Source organism: Impatiens glandulifera, chromosome 1 (genome assembly GCF_907164915.1).
Source record: "Impatiens glandulifera chromosome 1, dImpGla2.1, whole genome shotgun sequence".
Lineage (NCBI taxonomy): Eukaryota > Viridiplantae > Streptophyta > Magnoliopsida > Ericales > Balsaminaceae > Impatiens > Impatiens glandulifera.
In genome coordinates this window covers 99,225,795-99,244,699 of record NC_061862.1, presented here as the reverse complement: position 1 = coordinate 99,244,699, position 18,905 = coordinate 99,225,795, and the positions used below count along the sequence as shown (strand labels likewise).

Here is an 18,905-nt window from a genome sequence, read left to right as displayed (position 1 = left end):
CAATTTTATAGACTATGACCGGATCATTGAGTCATGTACTTTAGCCGGTATGATGCGGCTTGATCTGTACCTGCACAGGAAGATTGAGATTGATTAAGTTCTTTGGCCGGTTAAAATTAATCTACTTAATTTTTCTAACAATTTCTCCCCTTTTGATTATTTAGAATAAATATTCAAAAACTTGTAATGTGTGGCCGGTTTAAAAATTAAATTCCTTAATTTTTCTAACAATTTCTCCCTTTTTGATTATTTAGAATAAATATTCAAAACTTATAATGTATGGCCGGTTTAAAAGTGATTTGACCGAGTTTTGAAAAATGTTTTTAGTAATACCGATCATTGTTTCCTACTACTTCAAGATATGTTAGTGTTTCCACAAAGAAAAACAAACTCAGATGTGGACCTTCAATCGTCTCAATCTCCAGCAAAGTCAACATCTGCATATCCTTGCAAGACAAATTTTGTATCTTTCTCATATAGTAGACAAATATCTAGTGAGGTATTAATTTACTTCAAAATTTTCTTTGCTTCTTTGAGGTGTGTTTTCCTTGGCTCCTGCATGTATCGACTCACCACTCCAACTGCATAAGTAATGGCAGGCCTTGTTATAGTCAGATAAATTAGACTTCCCACAAGAGCATGATACGGTCGAGGATCTGGTAGACATGTCCTTCATCTCGACTGAGTTTGGGATTTACATCGAGAGGAGTATGTTAAGACGTGGGCGTCTAATAGATGGGGCGTCTAACGCGTGGTTAGACGTGGGTGTCTAATAGATGAGGCGTCTAACGCGTGGTTAGACGTGAGCGTCTAATGCAGAATGCGTCTAATCAGATGGACGGCTAAGATGATCAGATGAGGCGTCTAAGTAGATGAACGGTCGAGATGAGGCATCTAATAGACTGTTAGATGGGGGCGTCTAATTAGATAGACGACTAAGATGATTAGATGAGGCGTCTAAGCAGATGAACGACCGAGATGAGACGTATAATAGATTGTTAGATGGGGACGTCTAATAGATTGTTAGATGGGGGCGTCTAATAGACTGTTAGATGGGGACGTCTAATAGACTATTAGATGGGGGCATCTAATCAGATGGACAACTAAGATGATTAGATGGGGCGTCTAAGAAGATGGACGGCCAAGATGATCGGATTGGGGCGTCTAAGCAGATGAACGGACAAGATGATCAGATAGGGGCTTCTAAGCAGATGGATGGCCAAGATGATCAGATGGGGGCGTCTAAGAAGATGGACGGCCAATATGATCCGATGGGGGCGTCTAAGCAGATGGACGACCAAGATGAGGTGTCTAAGAAGATGAACGTCTAAGATGATCAGTTGATCAAATGGACGTCTATGATGATTAGATGGGCATCTAAGATAAGCAGATGGCATCTGAAGGAAGTAGACATCTAGAGGTTGGGCATCTAAAGGAATATGCTCTTCCAGACAGCTGGCATTAGAGTTCTACAGACAGCTGGCAGTAGAGCTCATCAAATGAATAACTGCCACGTTTGCCATAATTCAAATTGCCTGTACTGCATTGTACTACTATGATCTCAAGAATTTTTTCCTGTTGTACTATCCAATACCTCATGGATAATACATTCAACAGAAAGATGACATGTGTCCAAAAGAAGGATTTGACTGTTGAAGCTTTTCAAGAATAAATTGTTGTCTAAGACAACGGACAAATTGCTAGTAGAATATATAAGAGAGAGAGCTGCTTCATTCATATAATTCAAGAAAGTTCCCAAAATCAAACATCTCACTTATCATCTAGCTGTGAATACATTGTGACATACTGTCTTTTCTGTGAGAAAACTTCAGTGTTGTAAGTTGAACAAATGTTTTTTTGTTCAACAGAGAGTTAGTTAGATTAGTGAACTGTATTTGATTCAAAAAAATATAGTGAAATCCTTCCGGTGGTTGGAAGAAGGGTGACGTAGGAGAGTTTGCTCCGAACATCCATAAACAACTTCATGTGTTCTTTACTTTCTGTCATTCATCTTTCATTGGTTCAAAGCTTTAAATTCGACGAACATTTTTGCACTTGAATCTGTTTCAAGAGTTCGAAGGATTTGTAAAGAATAGAAAGAGATGTTAATCCCTAACATGATTTCTATCAAACCGTTTATCCGAAGTCGTCATTAATAGCCAGACCCCTGTCTCTATTGGTGTCGTCGATCCTATCAATTGGTATTAGAGCCTCGTTTTCTATTCTCAAGCTTCTAAGGAATTTGAATCATGTCTATGGCTGTCATCAACAATGTTCACATGTTTTTAGAGTAAAACTATGTCGTGTGGAAGGCGAGAGTCCACGCTCATCAAGTTGCCATAGATGATGACATGTGGTTTGTCATCACCAACGGTCCGATAAAGATTTAGAAGGCTAGATCTGAGTGGACTAGTGAAGATATAAGAAAGAACAACCTCGACAACATAGCAAAAGACATCCTCTATAAGACATTGGATGGCAACATGGTACACAAGATCATCACATGTCCCACTGCCAAAGATATTTGGGAGAAGTTGACTAAACTGTGTGAGGGAAACGAGCAAACGAAAGAAAACAGACTCATGGTTGTCACTCAATAGTTCGATAACTTCAAGATGCGTCCTAAAGAGACGATGACTGAGTTCGATTAGAGATTCAGTAAGGTTATCACTTCTCTATCCACTCTAGGCAAGACTTACAGCAATAGAGAGGTTGCGATCAAGGTCATGCGTGCTTTGCCTAGAGAGTGGAATATCAAGACGATGGCGATGAGGGAATCTAAAGACCTCAACAAGATGGAGCTCTATGATTTGTTAGCCGATTTGAAGGCCTACGAGTTTGAAATAAACTTTAGGAATGAAGAGGAACATTCCACATCCACCATCATAACAAATGCATTAGTGAACGTTGAGGAGCCACCTACTGCCACTGATGTGAAGGCTGTTGCTAAGCAGATTAGCAGCGATGCCATGGCTCATTTCATGAAGAAAATATGCAAATTTATGAAGAAAAGACATTTCAAGGAAGGAAACAGCAAGCCGAAGCATGATGAGAAAAAGAAAGATGAGAAAAAGAACAAGAAAAAGCTGAAGACTCTCATGGCGGCTGAAAACAAAGCCAAGTGGGCCGATAACGACTCAGATGATTCATCATCCAACGTCAGTGATGATGAAGAGATCACTTGCTTCATGGCAAAAGAAGAAGTTGACTCTGAGGTATTTGATTTCTCCTCTGAAAAATTCTCAATAGATGAGTTAATTACTGCACTCAATGACATGGTCATTGAGTACAAAAATCTGCCAGACTCTTTTGATGAACTAAATTTGAAAAACAAATCTGACAGCTCTTCTTCATCTCGAAACAATGATTCTGAAGTTTTTAAAAACAAAATGGTTGAGCTCTCATCTGAGAATGAAAAGCTCAAGGAAAATGTTCAAACTCTGTTTTATGAAAACCAACGTTTGACATATGTGGTCGGTTCTTGGACGATGTCTGGAGATGCAGTCAGACATCAGATAAATATGTTGAGGCCTACCGGATGCAAATCCGGTTTAGGATTTGATGACAATGACTCAGACAAGTCTTTAGAAAAGTTAAACCTAGAAACTGACAAGTTTAAGTCTATAAACTTTGTTATAGGGAGCTTAACTGAGAATGGAAATGATCCAAGCTGTGATGAGCTAACCTTAAAGGATGAGATTATTTATATTCCGTCAATAGTTAGCTGGTTGAAACTTAAGATGGAAGCAGCCAGCAAGTCTGGCATATTAAAACTTGACAGGAAGTCAATGAGTTTTAGACAAAAAAACATCCTCTAAGATTAACAGTTCAGCTGCTAGCAGGAAGACGTCTGCTAAGCCTAAATCATACACACCGATCATAACGCAACATGGGAAATCCATAAAAATAATCAAAGTATGGATTCCCAAGGGATTAATAAGCCATGGACCCAAAGAAAATTGGGAGCCAGATTTATTGTCTTTAAATGCAGGTAAAACAGGAAAGCAGCTTGGAAGAGCAAGACGGCATCTGGACAGCCGGCTGCTCGAACATAGCATATGACATTCAACAGCCTGAAGTGACTGAAATCTTCACGAAGCCACTTCCCGGGTCTAAGTTTTCTTACCTTAGAAATATTTTTAGGATTGTTAGATTACGATAATGCCTAGATTATATTTAAATCATGAACTCACCTTGTTTTGATAATTTAGTTTAAATAATAAAAAAGGGAGAAATTGTTGGGTTAAGATTTTTAAATGTTTAAACTGGTTTTGATAATTTAGCTTAAATAATCAAAAAAGGAGAAATTGTTGGGTTAAGATTTTTAATTGATTTAAAATAACTTAACAATTTTGATTTGATGATTGATGAAATGGTTTTTGATAATAAATGAATAAAACTAAGTTCAATAATTGTTAGACATATTAAACATATAAATATATATTTAGATATCAACATAGTTTGTGGTGTAGTGGTAAGTACAACTGCCTATCATGTTGATGACTTGAGTTCAAATCTCACCAGACGCATAATTATTGGGCATCTAAAGGCAGATGCTCTTCCAGACAGCTGGTATTAGAGTTCTACAGACAGCTGGTAGCAGCGCTCATCAAATGGATAACTTCCACGTTTGCCATAATTTAAATTGCTTGTACTGCATTGTACTACCACGATCTCAAGAATTTTTTCCTGTTGTACTACCTAGTACCTCATGGATAGTACATCCAACAGAAAGATGACATGTGTCCAAAAGAAGGATTTGACCATTGAAACTTTTCAAGAATAAATTGCTGCCTAAGACAACGGACAAATTTCTGGCAGAATATATAAGAGAGAGAGCTGCTTCATTCATATAATTCAAGAAAGTTCCCGAAATCAAACATCTCACTTATCATCTAGTTGTGAATACATTGTAATTACATATTGTCTTTTCTGTGAGAAAACTTCAGTGTTAGATGCTCTTCCAGACAGCTGGTATTAGAGTTCTACAGACAGCTGGTAGCAGCGCTCATCAAATGGATAACTTCCACGTTTGCCATAATTTAAATTGCTTGTACTGCATTGTACTACCACGATCTCAAGAATTTTTTCCTGTTGTACTACCTAGTACCTCATGGATAGTACATCCAACAGAAAGATGACATGTGTCCAAAAGAAGGATTTGACCATTGAAACTTTTCAAGAATAAATTGCTGCCTAAGACAACGGACAAATTTCTGGCAGAATATATAAGAGAGAGAGCTGCTTCATTCATATAATTCAAGAAAGTTCCCGAAATCAAACATCTCACTTATCATCTAGTTCTGAATACATTGTAATTACATATTGTCTTTTCTGTGAGAAAACTTCAGTGTTGTAAGTTGAACAAAGGTTGTTTTGTTTAATAGAGAGTTAGCTAGATTAGTGAACTATATTTGATTCAAAGAAGTATAGTGAAATCCTTCTGGTGGTTGGAACAAGGGGTGACGTAGGAGAGTTTGCTCCGAACATCCATAAACAACTTCATGTGTTCTTTACTTTCTATCATTCATCTTTTATTGGTTCAAAGCTTCAAATCCGACGAACATTTTCGCACTTAAATATGTTTAAGAGTTCGAAGGATTTGCGAAGAATAGAAAGAGATATTAATCCCTAACAGGATTTCTATCAAACCGTTTATCCGAAGTCGTCATCAATAGTCAGACCCCCGTCTCTATTGTTGTCGCCGATCCTATCAGAGTATAACTCTTTTTTCCACCTATCATACCAAATTTATCTATCAACTTCTTTGCATAGTTGATCTGCAATACAAACAAACCTTTATCTAAATTTTCAAATTGTAGACCAAAGAAAGCTCCAAGTTCACCAATCTTCTTCATCTTAAAGCGAAACAAGAGCTCATCTTGTAGCTGAGCAACCTCGTCATAGTTATTTCCCGTAAAGATTATATCATCCACATATATAAGTACCACCACCATCTGCCCTTGATGCTTCTTTATAAATAGACTTGAGTCGGATTCTAAAGCTTTGTACCCACAAAACTGAAGATATTCTGCAATCTCTCCATGCCAAGTACGCGGGGATTTCTTTAATCCATATAGTGTCTTCTTAAGTCTACAAACCAACTGGTCACCATCCTTCTTCTCAAATCTAGGTGGTTGTTCCATATATATTGGACGATCAAGTTCTCCGTATAGAAATGCATTCTTGATGTCTAATTGCCACAACTTCCATCGAGAACTTGCTGCTAAGGCCAACATAGTGTGAATTGACGTCATCTTCGTAAATGGGCTGATGTCTCCTCGTAATCTTATACATACTTCTGTGAGAATCTTTGAGCGACCAATCTAGTTTTGTATCGATTTATGCTTCCATCAGACTTTCGCTTGATTCGATACACCCACTTACATGTGAGTGCATGAGTATCAGGAGACTTTGGAACGATTGTGATACCGTTTATCCTCCCCCCAGTCAATGTCCCGTTCCATAGTTTATCACGTGCTTGTGAGACACGTGGAAATATAGAACGACTACCACGAGGCAACTCGAGGTTCAATGATTTCAACCTTGGTTTGCGTGCTAGGCATCTTTTAAAATGAAACATTTAATTTTTAAAAGATTTTGAAAATACCTGGAGCGGTAAAAATTATTTATGAAAAATAATTAATCTTTTGTTCAAACATTAATAATCTAGGAGGCTAAATAACAATTTAACCTAACCCGATTTAAATAAATTAAGCATATTTAATTTAAAGATTATTCATTTGAAAATCAGAGTCGCCAAGAGATTTTATGAAAATCAATAAAATGATACGTGTACAAACGTACTTATAACAGAGTTTCTGAAAAAAGTGGTTCGTTGTCTGTTTACGCTCGAGAAAGGGTTTTCGCACTATGTCCTCTGCGCCTGCATAAGGACAGTTTTTAAAATCCTTCTAAAATAGACAAAGTCTGGCTTCTATAAATCTAATTATAGCAATCCTTATCTTTAATTAGTAGTCCTAGGGTCCTAAATGAGGATAGACTTTAAATAATTGTACAAAATCATTTAAAGGAGGTGTGTACCTGTTGCGTTGGAGTTTAGATTTAACAAAACCTGAAAATATCAAAAAAAGATATTAGAGAGTATAATCAAACAAGACCTTAGCAAAATATTTGCTTTGAGAAATATCCCAGAGAATCTTGAGAGTTACTTTCTGACCTTGAGAATGCCATTTTTTAGAAAATGGAGGTTTGGTTCCTAAATAGTTTTGGATTTTTGAAAATTGGAACACAATGGGCCTAAGGATTAAACCCTAGGTTCAAGTCCGATCTTGTCAATTTGGGCTTAGTAAGGTTGGAGAGGTTCAATTTTGAGTGAGGGTTCGGACTTAAGCCTAGGGCTATAACGGTCTTAGGCTAAGTGGGGGTTTGATCCTAGGCTAGGGCTAGGGTTTGGCCTAGGCTAAGATGAGGCTAGGCTTAATTGTTGGTCCTAGGTTAGGTGTCAAGGTCAATCCTAGGTCAAGTGGCAAGGTTTTTCCTAGGTTAATTTGGTCTAGTCTAGTTTTGTCATCCCTAAGACAACTCTCTCGGTCGGGTGGCACGGTCCTGGGCAGTTTCCTCGGTCGGGAGGCTCAGTCCTGGCATGTTTTTCTCAGTCCTAAGGCAAAATTCCAGAACCGAGTGCTCTAGTTTTGGTCCGAAACTTCAGAAGGTCATAACTTTTGATTGGGATGTCCAAATCACAATCCGTAAGTTGCAGTAGGTTCATATGATTATAAAGAATAAAAGTCCTAACATAAATCAAGATTTTGAAAATCATAAGAGGATCAATTTTAAAACACCATTTCTAGGTCAAATTTTGGGATCTTTTAGATTAGGTCATTTCAATGTCTGATTTTTGTTCCATTAGCTTTGAAATGATGAATATAGTTAATACATACCAAAACAAGAACATCATTACATCATTAAAATAGTTTTTGAAGATTGAATCAAAATTTAATTTTTTTCAAAAACCAAATTTTGATCAAACATGATCAAAATGGTGAAACAGTTACTTGGAATTCATCCCTATATTTTAAGAATCATGTTGAATCAACAAATCCAACTTAGAAGCAAGAACATGAAATTTCAAAAATCCAGTTTTTTAAACTTTTTTCCTAAATTTCCATTTGATCAAACATGATCAAAACATGATTACAATTACTTAGAAATTATCCAGTCATATATACAAACATGTAATACAACTAATTGAACAAACAAAATCAGATTAAAAGCAAGAACACAGAATTTTAAAATTCAAATTTTCAATCTTTTTTCTCAAATTTCAATTTTGATCAAACATGATCAAAACATGATTACAGTTGTATGGAAATGATTCAAACATGTTTATAAACATATATAACAACAATTTGGATCAATAAATCCAAATTTAAACCAAGAACACAACATTTCAAAAAATCCAATTTTCAAATTGATTTTTGCAAAATTCTGTTCTAGGTCGATTTGATCGGTTTTCTTTCAACAAAAAGCTTACACATGATATATATAATGATTCTCTACAAAGAAATCACGCAATCAAGTATAAGAACACGACCAAAGTGATCAAATAAGAAAATTTGAAAAAATTCAAATTTTTGTTTTACAAATCGAAAATCAAGGCTTCTAGAATCATACCAACAGTTGGAAAACATTTCTAGGCAGTATGGGAAGTGATCCAGAAGCCTGGATCGAAGCTTGGCTCATTGGAGAAAGTTTTGAAGAAAACTATTCTTGGCCGGAAATTGCAGGTCTACGATTGAAGTGATTTGATGTGTAATTTGCAGTTATTGTTTGATGGATTGGTATTAGGATGGTAGGGAGTATTTATAGGGTGGATAGGTCGGTTGTAGAAGGCCAATTCGACTTGATTTTGATCGTCGGCGTTCTTATCCCTAAAATCTTATCCGACAGCTGATAGCCTTATCCCGGGGAAGATAAGGCTTCTAGATAAGGGGGAAACGTAGGCGCTGACGCGGGGATCACGTGGGCGAAAAAAACAACGGATTTGATCGCCTGTAGCCGAAGTTAGAGCTTTTAGAAGGTTGGAAGTCGGCGATGATCGCGAATCCGGCGACCCCTGCATCCCAACGAAGAAGATGAACAAAACGGCGTCGTTTTGAGTAACGGAACGCCGAGTTTCATCTAGTTCCGTCAGCGGTCAGCCTAGTTGACTAACGGGGTCAGTCTGTCCCGTTAGTTGATCCGGTGCGGGCGCGCGCACGTGGTTCCGCTACAGCTGGATTCCTAGCGGGCTTTGGGCTGTTGGATGAGATTTGGGCGCTCATCTAATGGTCTAGGATCCTGCTGTAAAGTTTAAACATAAAATCAGCCACACAGGATTATGCAATTTTAATTTTATTTAAAAGGTTATTAAAAATCAAATTTAATTCCTTTTAAATCCATTTTTTCACCAAAAATTTTACAAAAATTATTTCTAAAATCATAATAACAATTATGATCATATTTTATTTTTTTCGGAATTTTTGGGAATTTTGGGGTATTTTATTAAATTGGTTTAATTCATGAATTAAACATAAATCATGAATAAATCATAATTAAATATTTTTAACCCTTTCCTTGGTCTAATTTGGGTAAAATATATACAAATATTTTATCCTCAAAATATTTTTGGAATTTTGGAAAGTTTCCTTAATTAAGGTTTAATTATCACAATAATTAATCCTTAATTAAGGTTTAATTATCACAATAATTAATCCTTAATTAGGTTTTAATTCCTTCTTTCAAGTTATTTTGAATATAAAAATTCAAAATATTATTTTAATATTATTAAACATAATAATATTATTTTGCAAATAGGGTAAGTCAAATTTTCATGCTTACAACGATGTCCCATGTCTCATTCTTCTTGAGAGCATGCATTTCCTCCTCCATTGTTTCCACTCATTCCTTGACAATCTTTGCTTCATTATAAGAAGCGGGTTTTTCGTCGTCTATTGCGTTTGCTAAGAAACAAGATAAAGTTGTTACAAAATTTTCATCCCTGAATCGATAGGGCCTTACAATGTTCCTTTTTGGTCGTGATTCCACATTCTGTTGTTAACTAGATTCTTCCTGATGTGAACTTCCTGATAACCTTTCACTTTCTATTCCTTCATCGATTGAAGTATCTTGGGCTAAGTTAGGACTCCCCCTGTCACTATTATCACTACTACAAGAGTTTCCCGTAGACGTGGATATGTGAAGATTAGTTTGAACAGTTTCTTCAACATTCTTCATGTAGTACGAAGAAATTTTGTCGAAAACAACATCTCTCGACAAAGTGCATTTGTGGGTTGATGGATCCATACACCACCACCCTTTCCTCCTCTGACAAAGTGCAAAGTGCCGACGAACACGCATTTGACTGTTTTTGCATCCAATTTGCTCCTTCTCGAGTATGGAATATAGAATTAACAAGCAGATCCAAAAAATAGAAAATGCTTAACATTTGGCTTAAAACTAAAAAGCATCTTGAATGGAGATTTGAACTCATTTAGGCTAAGCGGAACTCGATTGATTACATGGGCAGCACAACTCATGCTTTCTGCCTATAACTGCTTTGGTATATTCTTCATATTCATCCATTTACAAGTCTTTGTAAGGTGTCGAATCTTCCTTTCATCTATCACATTCTGTTGTGGGGTCTCAGGACATGAGAGTTCTCTTTATATGCCATTTTACCTACAAAACAATTCAAACTCTTTTGAGCAAAATTCCCCACCATTGTCTGTCTGCAATACTCGAATTTTCCTATCTTGTTCTCATTCTACCGTCTCTTTGAAGTCGAGAAATTTAAAGAACACTTCATACTTCTCTTTCACAAAGTACACCCAAGTGAACCGGAAAAAATCATCCAAAACAGCAACATATATTTACTTTCTGAGTATGAGGCCGTTCGAGTTGGTCTCATCAAGTCACTATGAACTCGATCCAAAGGACCCTTACTTTTCTATACAGAGTTGTCGAATGGAAGTCGATGAGTCTTCACATATTGACATCATTTACACACACTGCCCTCCTCAATTCCCAGATCTTCAGGTAGACCTTCGACAAGTTTCTTTCGAGTCATAACACTAAGCTTAGTCATATTGACATGCACAATCCTTGCATGCCATCAAAAGGAGGTGCTTTTGTCATTCACATTTTCTATGTATGAATTTGATGCTGAAAGGATAAAAAGATCATTGACCCGAGTTTTAGTGTGAACCACATCCGCCTTGATTTCTTTCATGTTTCTTAAGAACTTCACATCATGTGGACCGAACAACACAAGATTTCCGATGTCTACAACATTTGCAACTAAGAAAAGGTTCTTCTGAATTCCTGGAATGTGGTAGACATTCTTCAAAGTAATAGATTCTCCTTTGTCGCTTTCAATAACAATCGATCCTTCCTTTTTAACTTCGTGAACCGAGTTAACTGTCGTGACAATGCTACCGCCCCCATTATGAACTTTGCTCGACGAGAACACAAAATCATCTCCAATAACGTGATGTCTACACCCTAAATCGACGATCCACCTTTGATCGATTTCCTGTTTACCATGAGACGCCTCTATTTGCTTTTCCTTCGAAATCATCACATCGACATGAAAAGCCTTGTCCTAGTCCTCCTCAACACACTAGTTAGACTTCTCTCCGAGATTTGAACTAGCAAAAATTCCATTCCAATTTACTCAACAATCTCTCTTGAAGTGTCCAGTTTTGCCACACCTGAAGCACTTAAGAGGCTTCTTAGAAATATTTGAAGAATCTTGACCTGTTTCTTCCTTCTGTAACTTCCCATTTTTCCAGCTCGATTTCTTCACGAACAACGCACTGTTCGACTCCTCTTTTATACTCATTTCATCCATTTGTGCGACCAATGAATCTTGAGATGACAAGAGATTTTCAAACTCTTTGAGTGAAGGTTGTTGAACCTAACCTTGAATAGAGGTGATGAATGGTGTATATTCGGGTCGAAGTCCTCGAACAATATGTCTCTTTATTCGAGCCTCTAAGATTTTTTCGTCTAGGTTCAATAAAGAAATTTATGAGCATATGTTATTTACCTTAAGAAAGAATATCGAGACATATCCGATTTGTTTTGCGACTGCCAACTCATTTTCAAGCATCTGGTGACGAGCCTCGTTCTTCTTGTTGAAAAGACGATCAAGCATTTTTCAGATCTCACAAGCAGATCCACAGCCGATGATGTTCTCAAACAGATTGTGGGAGATTGACCTCTTCAACACAAATTTTGCCTTCGTGTTGAGTCTCTTCCACTTCTTTGATGCTTCCGCATTTTCAGCAACATCCTCAAGAGATACATCATCATCATCTACAACGATGTCCCATAAATCTTCTTCGACCAGGTACGATTCCATACAGGTTTTCCATATCCGGTAGTTTGACTGGTTTAACAACTCTAAACCAAGTCCAGCTACACGACCACCACTTTCCATATCGAATAACTATGATACCTTCTTCACGAATACAACCAAAGCTCTGATACCAAGTAACGAAGTCACAATCAAGACTTTGATGATCGAACCGTGAAGAAATTTATTAGAAAATGAATAGAAACTTTAGAGGATGAAAACAACCTTGAATGAAATTTTGTCTATTGAACTTGTTGAAATAAGAACATGATTACAAACCTTATATAAAGTAAAACATAACTTAGACATTAAATTAAGAGACATGAAGAGTATCATTTACTAGATAAAATCAAGAGACCTGAACAATTCAAGAGACTCTTAAATAAAAAAATAAAAAAAAATAAAAACATATTAATTATTATTATTACTTTAACTTCTAACCACACCCCGGACGAAAAAATAGAAAGAATCAGTAATCAGATTGCATAAAATCCAAATCCTAAAGGTTTTATGTATTTTATTTCATCCAGTTTTAATTCTATTTAATTATTTTGATATTAGTAATATATTTATATTTAATAAACTTTTAAATATAATTAAATTTGTACTTTGAGATAAAAAATAGTATACAATTTAATTTTAATGGTTAACTAAATATATTGTAAAAGATTTCTTTTTAAAAATTTAAAGTTGAAAAATAAAACATTTAAAAATATTAAAATGGAATGTTACATAATTATTTGTTTACTAGGTTTTCGAAAATATAATAAAATAAAATATATAAAGGTTGTCATATGGTAAAAAGTTAGACAAAACCTTTTTCTGATTTTTGCCGACCGCTTAGGCAAATATGTGTCGCTGAATGGTTGTAGTGACTTTTCTCTATCATGACTTTATCAATTCATTAAAATAGTAAATTTTGGAAAATAAACTAAAAGTATATATTTTTTTTTTTACTTTTTGTTTCCATAATTAAAGTAGTTGTGTATAAAAAAAAGTTCAAATAATAACTAAAATTATCCGAACTTGAGTCGCAAACCCAATTTAAAACTGACTAACATTTTATTTCCAATATAAACTATATGTGGCAATACTTCTGTTTATAACTATATGTAACAATACATAGTTCTGTTTGACTTATTCTAAAATTCTTCAATTCTTGAACCAAGAAATTCTGACTGGAGTTCTATAGTTTTCCTTAGGTATGATTTCTTTGATAATTCCAACATCTTCATTTACTTATATGAATTATTCAAGTGAAATCCAATAAGATGTGACAAAATGCAAAAAAGACTATAATCTTGATAACTTTTTAAAGAAAAAGTTTTACTTATCTATTTTTTGAAGGTCGCAAAGAAATGGTGAAATTCAATGAAAGGACAATCTTTGATCGTGATACTGATGGGAAGAATAAGTCTTCACGAAATCATCTTTCGATAGATAACGAGAAGAATGGTTCTTCCTCTGTAGGTAAAGTAATTGTGTTTGTGTTCTACAAGAAGCTGTAAATTTATCAAACTTCATTTATATATATATAACTTTTTAAAGAAAATAACACTTTTACTTATTTATTTTTTTGAATGTCACAAAGAAATGGTGAAATTCAATCAAAGGGCAATCTCTGATCGTGATACTGATGGGAAGAATAAGTCTTCAAGAAATCATATTTCCATACACAACGAGAAGAATGGTTCCTCATCTGTAGGTAAAGTAATTGTGTTTGTGTTCTACAAGAAGCTGTAAATTTATCAAACTTCATTTATATATATAACTTTTTAAAGAAAATAACACTTTTACTTTTTTTTTTTTGAAGGTCACAAAGAAATGGTGAAATTCAATCAAAGGACTATCTCCGATCTTGATACTGACGGGAAGAATAAGTCTTCAAGAAATCATCTTTCGATAGATAACGAGAAGAATGGTTCTTCATCTGTAGGTAAAGTAATTGTGTTTGTGTTCTACAAGAAGCTATAAATTCATCAAATTTGATTTATATATATATATATATATTAGGGATTCAACTTACACGGTGGCCAGAAAAGGCTCTTCATGCTACAAGTGTAATGATGCGATATGCTAATATGATTGTGAAAACAAAACTGAAAAGATCGAACGTAAGACTTAATTTTCTATATATATGGATTCTTGTGAAATTTCATATTTTATGTTGGTGTTGGTAGGTCTTAATGTATTTGCAATATTAAACATTTCGATGATCTTCAGGATAATAAAGTTGATCCAATCCTAATGAAAAAAGAAAAGCTTAAATTGCTAAAAGACCTACAAAGAGGTTTGTGTAATTATTATTTTTTTTATTGTATATATATATATTCATAATTTCAACGTTCTAAGTGTGGTTAAAACTTTTTAGATTTTTAATATAGAACCATATATTTCTTTGCAGAGAAGCAAGAAATAGAAGTTAAACTAAGAAAAATAGAAAGAGAAGCTGCGAGATTAGAATTGGAAATGGTTTTGTTTTTATTTTCAGATTACAAGAATGTTTTTCAATTTCAAGATTTATCTACCGTCCTTATTTGTAAAGATAATCTTAACAAAATATTTTTTTTGGTACGTGCAGATGGAGAAAACAGTAGTGATCGAGGACAACCTTAGCGTTATGAGAGAATTTGAGAAAATATGTGGTTGGCCATCTGATGAGTGGATTCAATAAAGTGACGTTACTTAAAATAATATTATTCATTTGTCATTAAGTTGTATTTGTTAATATGAATAAGAAAGTTTTTCCTTTTTAATATTTTTTTTATTAGAAATAATATGCAATTCATACTATAATGGTTTATTGTGATATTGTATTTTACCATTAGACACTTTTGATTTGTACTCTTGTCACTTTAAGATATTTCGTTTGAAAAAAACATTATTAGATAAAATTAATAAATTAAAAAGTCAAGTCCACATCCAACCAAGCAGATGACCACAAAAAAAATAATATTCCAAAACAAACATGCTAAAATAATGATCAAATCAACAATATCCCCCACGAAACTCCTACAAAACTGAAGAAATGAGAACCATGTACCAAATGTTGATCAAAAATCAGCATGTCTCCATGCCCAATGCAATCAAAAGGAATTGAATTGATACACAATTTTAAAGAAAATCAGCAAACCTGCTCATTCAAGTAACCATAGCAAGAAGAACCAAAAATCTGCGACAAACCGAGTGAATAAAAAAATAAAAAGGCGGCAGCCTCAAAACCTTACTTTCTTTTGATCTCGTACAACAATTAGATCTTTTAGAAAATTAAGTTGTTTTGATATTAAATAAATGATTTTATTTATGAATTGAATTTCCTATTGTATTTTTTTTCTAATAAAGTTTTATTTTAATCTTAAATATATAAAATTTTGTATGTTGGTGCTGGTGCATAAACATTCTTTACCGGCGCTGATTTATGTATAGATATAAACTTGTCTATTCTACTTTTTTTCGGCACTAAAATAAGTGTCGTTAACATAGCGACGCTTAAAAACTGTTATATGCATTTTTAAGTGTCAATAAATTTTACTAAAAAGTGTACTTTTTATTTATTTATTATTTCATTACTTAAAATATATAGTCTGTTATCAATTTTTAGCATGCAAGGAATTGTGTTCTGCAAAAAATTGAAACTTTATCAAATTTTCTTATAATAATTTAATTAATTAAATAAGCAAAGTAAAGAAGAAGAATAACAACTATAAAGAAACCCTATTTAAAACTAACTAATAAATTCAGCTATGAATAAATTAAAATATTTATGGCAATAACTGTATCCAACAATAATTCTGTTTTCATTCTTGGAAGAAGAAATTCTTGCTGGAAATCAATATCTTTTCTTAGTTGTTTTTTATAATTTCAACCTCTTTCATTTACTTATTTTAAAGAGTTCTTTATTCCAATTTCTATAATTATTAGTCTAATAAAGTAGAAGTGACTAGTGAGGCCTGGTTTACGCAAATGAAATTGAACGAGATGGAACAATCTACAATACCTAATGGAGGAGATGATGACGGTATTGAAGAGAATTCTAAGTTTTCAAATAAACATCTTTTCTTCGGAAAACAATGAAAATGTTTATATTCCTTAGGTGAGGTGATTCTCTTGAAATCTTAAATGAATTATTATGGCATGAACAATATTGTTATACAAAAAATTGTAAATTTAACAAACTTGAATTTGTTTTATTTTTTCGGTTGGACCCAACTTCCAATGCCGGTCCAGAAAAGACTCCATATTAATTGCAAACGTATTGGCTGATATATCGAAACGACCGTGAAAATAAAGATAAAGAATTCAAATGAATAATTAAATTTCTAGATTCTTCTTAAATTTGATTATGTTCACAACTTTCTCATTTGGTGGTAATATTGCTACCATTTTAAATGTTTCTATTATCAGGGTGATAAAGTTTATTCAATCATAATGTAAAATTGGAAGAACAACTTCAGGGTGATCTAGCTTTTATTGTGTAGAAACTATATCTCAACATTTAAGACTTTTTTTGATCTTGAGATTTTGGTTGATTTATCATTCTACATAATCTGGTTTTTAGGTTTAGGGTTTACCTTTTAAGATGTACAAATATATAATGTATAATATTTATTGAAGAAGTGATGGTTGATTGGATTATTTGAAAATAATTTCAATTAATTCAACCCTTTAAACTTTTAATATTGAATCATATATCTCTTTGCAGAAAAGTAAGAAATAGAAGCTAAATTGAGAATGAACCGACAAAGAGAAAGAGAATATGCGAGGCTAGCAATGGATAAGGTAGTTGCTGGGTGTGAATGCGATTGAAGTTTGACTCAGTTCCTCTTGTTTATCGATTCCGTAGCACCACTACCTCACCAAAGGCGGCAACCCATTTCTTTAGTCTCCAAACACCACAAAGGAATTTGATGTATGCCTCCCACCAAGAGAGTAGTATCTATTTATATTGTTAGGTCAAGTCTAGTAAGTGGGTTACTAGAGATTGGGCCACAATATTGGGCCAACCAATACCCAACAATCTCCACCTTTGGCCCAAAGCAGTGCAAAACACATTCACGCAATCACAAGACACATCATCGCCAATTTATTACCAATAAGGCAACAAAGATAATACCCAAGGTAAACTCGTGTCACAAAGACCAGGGACAAGAGCACAAAGCATGCAAAAATCATAAAGATCAAACGCAAGAGCACAAAGCATGCAAAAATCACAAAGATCAAACGCAAGAGCACAAAGCATGCAAAAATCACAAAGATCAAACGCAAGAGCACAAGCATGCGAAAATCACAAAGATCAAACGCAAGAGCACTAAGCATGGGAAAATCACAAAGATCAAACGCAAGAGCACAAAGCATGCGAAAATCACATAGATCAAATGCAAGAACACAAAGCATGCAAAAATCACAAAGATCAAACGAAAGAGTACAAAACATGAGAAAATCACAAAGATTGAAGGCAAAATCACAAAGCATGCCATGCCCACAAAGGATGAACCTCAAAGAGCTTTCCCTAAGTCAAAATTTAAAATCCGTTGACATGAAATAATTTTTTCAGCAGGTAAACACATAGTACCCATATCAGCAGGATTAAATTCTGAAGGAATTTTCTCTAACTTAAAATTTTCATTTTCAACAATATCCCGAATGTAATGAAACCTAACATTAATATGTTTAGTTCTATCATGAAAAACAGGATTTTTACACAGTTGAATAGCAGATTAACTATCACAAAACACAACCACATTTTTGTCAAGAAAACTAATTTCAGACAAAACAGCTCTAAGCCAAATTGATTCTTTAAAAGCTTTAGTGGAAGCTATATACTCAGATTCTGTAGTAGATAAAGCAACAATGGGTTGAATTTGAGACTTCCAACTTATTCAAGAGCCACACAAAGTAAACACATAGGAAGTAGTAGACTTTCTATTATCCCTATCATTAGCATAATTGGAATCCACATAACCAACCAACTTAAAACCTACAAAAACACTTAGAGAAAGTCAAGCCAACATCAATAGTGGTTTTTAGATATCTCAAAAGTCATTTCAAAGTATTCCAATGAGGCATACCAGGGTTAGACATAAATCTACTCAAGCAACTAATTGCATATGTTATATCAGGCCTATTACTAATCATGAGATACATAACAGGTCCTATAGAATTGAAATAAGGCACATTCTTCATTTCAGTTATTTCAATTTCAGTCATAGGAGACTGATCCTTACTTAACACAAAGTAGGAAGAAAGAGGCACATTCATAGATTTAGCATCAGACATAGAAAATTTACACAAAATTTTAGCAACATATACACTTTGATTCAACACAAGAGAAAATTATGTTCTATCTCTAATGATATTCATTCCTAAAATCTTCTTAGCATCACCTAAGTCTTTCATGTCAAAATTTTCACAAAGCGATTTTTGCACATGCATAACAGACTTCAGACATGAGCTAACAATCAACATGTCATCCACATACAATAAAAGAAATACAGGCATAGAGTCTATATTCTTGAAATAAAGACAATGATCAGAAAAACTTCTT

At 34.2% G+C, this 18,905-nt stretch overlaps 1 protein-coding gene across 1 annotated transcript; it reads right to left on the bottom strand.

Annotated features, from left to right (window-relative positions):
- Positions 1 to 18,240: 18,240 nt before the first annotated feature.
- LOC124938087 (secreted RxLR effector protein 161-like) lies at positions 18,241 to 18,637 on the bottom strand. The gene is made up of 2 exons (XM_047478462.1): positions 18,430 to 18,637; positions 18,241 to 18,338 (listed from the first exon to the last, which is right to left on the bottom strand). Exons 1-2 carry the CDS (start codon positions 18,635 to 18,637, stop codon positions 18,241 to 18,243), a joined length of 306 nt encoding a protein of 101 aa, XP_047334418.1.
- Positions 18,638 to 18,905: the final 268 nt, after the last annotated feature.